Source organism: Sinocyclocheilus grahami, unplaced genomic scaffold (genome assembly GCF_001515645.1).
Source record: "Sinocyclocheilus grahami isolate Dianchi unplaced genomic scaffold, SAMN03320097.WGS_v1.1 scaffold364.1, whole genome shotgun sequence".
NCBI lineage: Eukaryota > Metazoa > Chordata > Actinopteri > Cypriniformes > Cyprinidae > Sinocyclocheilus > Sinocyclocheilus grahami.
Window position 1 is genome coordinate 199814 of NW_015505543.1, and position 6468 is coordinate 206281.

A 6468-nucleotide genomic window follows, 5' to 3' on the forward strand; every position below is an offset into this window, starting at 1 on the left:
GTGGGTGTGTGTGTGTGTGTGTGTGTGTGTGTGTGTGAGCGTGTGTGTGTGAGCGTGTGTGTGTGTGTGAGGGTGTGTGAGTGAGTGAATGAGTGTGTGAGAGTGAGTGTGTGAGCGTGTGAGTGAGTGAGTGAGTGTGTGTGTGTGTGAGTGAGTGTGAGTGTGAGTGAGCCGAACCTTTAGCTCTCTGAGGCTCTTGTCGGTGGCTGAAACAGGCAGCGTCTCCACGGCAACCTCTGTGTGCTCCAGCCACTGAGCCAGACCAGCAGTCCTCTGAACAACATCCATCACGGCCGGATCCTCACCCATCAACCTGCACAAACTGCGTTTAGCGCACACACACCCACACTGATCTGAGAGTCTGTGTGTGGGTGCTGCGGTCTGGCTCACCTGCGCTGGCGCTCACACACTTCTCTCTCGACGTGCGTCCAGCGGCGTCTCAGAGCATCCAGCTTCTCCTGCAGCAGAGCAGCGTCAGGCGATGGCACCTGACCGATGATGTGCTCTCCAGACCGGCTCAGAACCGCCAGCACAGACTGATGAGAAGCCAGACCCTCCTCCAGATCCTACACGCACACACACACACACACACTGGGTTAATGGACGCTTGACATGTCACAAACAGGAAGTTTCCACTTCTCTTCATATGCAAATGCATCTGACCTTAAATTGTATTTGAGGACAATTTCACATTCAACTCGCCCTGTTTCAGCACTTTCAGACCCAGAAACACACACTTTCTCCAAAGCTCTGCCAGACTGTGAAACACACTTAAGCACGTATGAGTCTAACGATGAATGTCCTCGTTTGAGTTTTCAGTGTTAATTGCAGGGGAAGAGGCGACTGTGACTTCAAAACACTCATTTCACACATCAGTCATGCAAACATTAACGGTTTATTTTGCTCGTTTGCTGGAAATCATCTTCCTTTTATACATTTAATTGTGAGTTAGAAGTGCTTGTTGACTTAATTATCATATAATTTTTCTCAGTTGCCAACACTACTAATTTTTGCTTAGTTTTTTTTTTATTTAATATTTATGTTCTTTTGTTTCATCTTCATTTTAATTATAAAAATGTTCTTAAAAATCTTAATGGGCTTCATCCAATATTTCTGTGTAAAATACGCCATGTTCTTGACAGGTTTTGTGTGACTGCATCTCAAGCTTATTCTACAACAGTAAAAAAATGTTTAAAATTTATATAAATAAATGATAATTGTGGTGTAATCATCATTATACTACAAAGGCAACATTTTAACTAATTAGCATTGATGGTAGTATTCATCATTTTAATTTTGCTTGAAAATGTCTATTAGAGTGTGATGTTTCTTTAAATCAGAAGCACTCTGCACCAGAGTTAATGAAGGTTTGAGTAGTGAGATACTGGCATTGGTTTCCTCATGCATTTATAATACCCAGGGACTTGACACATTTCTCTATGGACCAATCATCAGCACATATTCCATATAGGTACTGAGAGGGCATATCCTCCCTCCCTCCAACTAAATTCAGATTAGGCATCGACTGTTATGGGTTTTTAAATTATTACATTTGCTGCCCCCAATCTCGAATGCATGAGCCCATCCTTTCCTGGACTCCTCCATTAGCATGTTACGAATGGGCAAAATAACATTAGGAAATCTACCTTCAATAAGGAGAAAATAAGGAAATATATGCTTGAATGTTAACTCTTCCTAACCCACTGCAACCAACGCTCACACACATCCAACTGGAAGAGCACTACAATTAAAGAGATGGATAATTACGACCTCCTTCACAACTAGAGATGCAATATTATAATCTATCATACTGTATTCATCATTGGTTTCATGCAATAACTACTATCATGTCCAACAAATGAAATGCAAAAGTTTTTTTTCAGGTTCACTTTGTGACTACGGACCATAAAGGGGACACGGTGAAAGCCTGCTCGTCTAGACAGGGAATTATGGGGAAATGCAGCAGAGTCATTCGAGACTCACCCTTTCCTCTGGCTGTACATGCGGTTGACTCTGTCCCACTCTGAGTTCAGCTGTGTCAGGGCATCAGATATCTGTGCCATCTCCTGTCTGGAAGCTTCCAGAATCACATCAGGCTGGCGCTCATTAATCACTTCAACCTGCTCACCCAACCGCTCCAAACTCTCCTTTATATTCTAGAAACAGAGACATAGAGAAGTCAACACAAAACCAACAGAACAACTGAAAACACCCATTGCTCTAGTCAGTTCAGCCTCTATTTTAGACTGCTAGTGAACAGGATGTTATTGTGGTCAACAGTTTAGCTCACACTTTACGAGTAGACTATAGTTTGGCAAGCTAGTTTCCCCAACACTTGTACTAGCATACTGATATTTGTGACGCTGGAGCACAAAAGCAGTGTTAAGTCGCTGGGGTATATTTGTAGCAATAGTCAAAAATACATTGTATGGGTCAAAATTATCAATTTTTCTTTTATGCCAAACATCATTAGGATATGAAGTAAACATCATGTTACATGATGATATTTAGTAAATTTCCTACTGTAAATATATCAAAACTTAATTTTTGATTAGTAATATGCATCACGAAGGACTTAATTTGGACAACTTTAAAGGCAATTTTCTTCAATATTTAGATTTTTTTGCACCCTCAGATTCCAAATAGTTCAAATAGTTGTATCTCGGCCAAATATTGTCCTATCCTTACAAACCATACATCAATGGAAAGCCCATTTATTCAGCTTTCAGAGGATGTGTACATCTCAATTTTCCAAAAATCGACCGTTTTGACTGGTTTTGTGGTCACATTTGGACTTCTTGAACTCTGTTATGAAGGAAACTGTTGTGTCTAAGCAAACTCCTGTAGTGTGTCTGACCCTGAGCGTGTCCTCCTGGCTGGAGAAATCCTCAAACAGGCCTCCGCTGAGCTCTGAGGAGTTCAGGAGCAGCTCGTTGTCGGTCATGCCCAGCAGAACCTTATTAATGTCCAGCAGATAGTCAGACTGGGAGACAGATGCGCTCCTCTCATCCTGGGGAGAGAGGGATGACTCTGAGCTCTGCAGAGGAACAGACGATGATTTGAGCACAACTGGCTGAGTTCTGATGGTATGAAGCTCCTGCAGAGAGACAGAGAATATAGTGAATATAACAACCACAACCATAAACAGCCATAACACAGCCGCAAACATTTTTGTAACATAGCCGTTAGAGTCATAACATAGCTGTAACCGTATCTGTAAAATAGCCATAACACAAATGTAAACATAACTATCATTAATTTAACACCGCTGTAACATAGCCACAACAAAGCCAATAATCACCGCTGTAAAAATAGCTATAAGCATAACTGTAAAGTCATAATAGCACAAAACAATTGTGTAACAAAGTCATAACAGCTATTGTAACACAGCTGTAACAGCCAAAACATAGCTTTAGCACAGTTGTAAACATAACTGCAACACAGCCGAAAACATATCCATAATAATTCCTGTAACACATCCATAAACACAGCTGAAACAGTAGCCGTAACCACTATAAACACTGTTGTAACAGCCGTGATACAGCCAAAACATAACTGTAACACATCTGTAAATGTAGTTATAAAATAGCCATAATACAACCGCAAACAGAGCCACAATCATTGTTTTAACAGCTGTTAACACAGCCATAGAGAATGCTGTAATAAAGCCTTAACGTAGCCAAAACATAGCTTCAACACAGCTGTAAAATACACATAACAGCCATAAAAATAGCTGTAATAAAGCTGTAAACACTGTTGTATCAGTCATAACATGTAGCTGTAAAATAGCCAGAGCCATAAAATTGCCATAACAGCCATGAACAAAGATGTAACAAAGCTGAAACTCTGTTGTAACAGACACAGTGCAGGCAAAATATTACTTTAACAAAGCCTTAAACATAGCTTTAATACAGCCATAACAAGTCAAGTCATGTCACCATTATTTATTTAGAGCTTTTTACAATGCAAATTGTGTCAAAGCAGCTTTACAGTATTAAATGGGGAAATAGTGTGTCTTTCTCCTCTGGCCAGACAAACCCAGTTTAAATCTAGGCTGCAGCAGAGTCAGATTGTGCTGTAAACTTAATCATGACTGCAGCATAGCTATAACAGCCTTAATCTCAGCTGTAACACTGTTACAATACTTAAAAAAAAAAAAAAGCTGTAACAGCTGTAAAGTATCCATCATTTCAAGCATGCACAAGGTCAGGATGTTCTTGGAGTGGAAGAGTGGAAGCAAATGCAAGGTTCAGAATTTACACTTATAGACAACCATCACATTACACACAACCGCAAATGTAAACACTGTGTACCTATATTGCAACCCATTAGCTTTTCAAACAGTAGCTACCTACTATTTCTGAAAGAAAAGTTAGATTTTAGAATTTCAAAAGAGTTTTAGAGATATGTCTGAAAAGTAGCAATACTATTAATAAACAGAAATATGTTTAACGGGTTTTACGTGTGAAAGTGGCTTGGAATTCAGAGCCGGCGTTACGTGGCTGACATGTTAAGAGTGCATGAAATGACCTTGTAGCCTGTCTGGAGCAGGAGGAGTCTTCTGCGGATATCTTCTCTTCTGTCCTTGTCAGGAACAGACAGCAGCACCTCCTCTCCTCTCCTCAGCACCTCCTCAACATGAGCTTTCTCCTCATCCAGCTAAAACACAAACACACTCATTCAGGACAAACACATGACAAGAGCAGGTGCAACAGCTCATAGTTGATGTTTAAAGGAATAGTTCACCCAAAAATGAACATTTGCTGAAAAGTTACTCAACCTCAAACGAGATTGTTTCTTCATGGGAACAGATTTGGAGAAATGTAGCATTACAGCACTTGTTCAGCAATGGATGCTCTGCAGTGAATGGGTGCCGTCAGAATGAGAGTCCAAACAACTGATAAAAACAGCACAACAATCCACAAGTAATCCACACCTCTCCAGTCCATCAGTTAATGTATTGTGAAGTGAAAAGCTGCGTGTTTGTAACAAACACATCCATCATTAACTTGAAACCATCGCTTCTGGCCAAAATACGAGTCCATAATCCATAACAATGATTCCTCTAGAGGAAAAAGTCAATCCCATGTTTTCCTCGAACATCAAAATCCACCCACATATGTGTTTATAGCTGTTGTGGCTTGTAAACGGTGTTTGATCTGTGCAGATTTCTCCCCTGATTCAGATGAGATGACTTTTTTGCTGGAGGAAGTGTTATTAAAGAGGTCTCGTATTTTAGCCGGAAGCAACTGTTTTAAGTTAAACATCATCCTAATGATGGATTGCTTTCTGACAACACACACAGCTTTTCACTTCACAAGACATTAACTGATGGACTGGAGAGGTGTGGATTACTTGTGGATTATTGGGATGTTTTTATCAGCTGTTTGGACTCTCATTCTGACGGCACCCATTCACTGCAGAGCATCCATTGCTGAGCAAGTGATGCAATGCTACATTTCTCCAAATCTGTTCTGATAAAGAAACAAACACTTTTAAATCTCGGTTGGCCTGAGGGTGAGTAAATCTTTAGGAAAATTTTGTCTTTTGGTGAACTATTCCTTTAAAAATACAGATATGTAAAAAAAAAAAAAAAAAAAAACGGCCACCTACAAAATGTTATGCCATCTCACTTATTAAATTCTCATCAGGTGTGTGTTTGAGATGTGTGTGTACCCTCTCGTCATCAGGCATGTGTGTTTTCTCCTGCTGCTCCAGGCCTCTGATAGTAGCTTGTAGGTCTGATTCGAACAGCTGCAGCTGTGAAGAGGAGAGAAGAGGAGCAGACCTCCCGTCTGCCACCTCCTGCTGCGGCCGCACTGCCTCCTGTCTGACCTCCAGACCAGCAGACACCTGAACACAACACACACACACACTCAGCACTGGCTAATGAGTGTCTCTCCAGCGCCGCGGCTGGAAAACAAGCTCCTCTCAGGCCTGTGCTGAGCCGCTGGAGTCGTACCTGAGCAGAGCTGATGTGCTGCGCCACCTTGTGGAAGCTGCGGTTGAGGTCAGCCAGTTTGGGCTCCACCAGCTCTCTGCACACAGGCCCCCTGCTGGTCATCAAGATTACTGCCTGATCACGAGCGCTGTCCACATGCACACTCATTCCCTCCAACTCACACAGCACAGCCTGTCAGAGACACACGCAGAGCAGATTCAATGCATTAATGCATCTTAATGCAACCATGTTTCACTAAACTAGGAAAAAATTGTGTTTTTATTAACTTCTATCAAAATTTTATTACTTTCTCTGCCTCTGAAACTTTCTCTGTGCTGCCGATATAATCTTTGTCATGGGGCAGAGCAAAAATAATATTAACCAACACTATTGTAGCCTAACATTTATGATCCAAACAAATCCTGATGGATCAAATTACATTATTTTTGGTTGAATATTCACTTTCACTGAAAAGACAAATAACCAAGTCTGTGAGTATGTGTGTGTGTGTGTGTGTGTGTGTGTGT

At 41.1% G+C, this 6468-nt stretch overlaps 1 protein-coding gene across 1 annotated transcript in view; it reads right to left on the minus strand.

The window, feature by feature from the left end:
* The window catches only part of LOC107549160 (utrophin-like), a 250359-nt gene that overhangs the window by 159397 nt on the left and 84494 nt on the right, over window positions 1-6468 (minus strand). Inside the window, exons 29-36 of the mRNA XM_016230150.1 lie at window positions 5963-6133; window positions 5677-5853; window positions 4531-4659; window positions 2858-3097; window positions 1984-2156; window positions 692-758; window positions 391-566; window positions 118-313 (exon numbers count right to left, since the gene is read on the minus strand). Of these exons, the coding sequence (XP_016085636.1) occupies window positions 118-313; window positions 391-566; window positions 692-758; window positions 1984-2156; window positions 2858-3097; window positions 4531-4659; window positions 5677-5853; window positions 5963-6133 (1329 nt within the window). The remainder of the gene's footprint in view (window positions 1-117; window positions 314-390; window positions 567-691; window positions 759-1983; window positions 2157-2857; window positions 3098-4530; window positions 4660-5676; window positions 5854-5962; window positions 6134-6468) is intronic.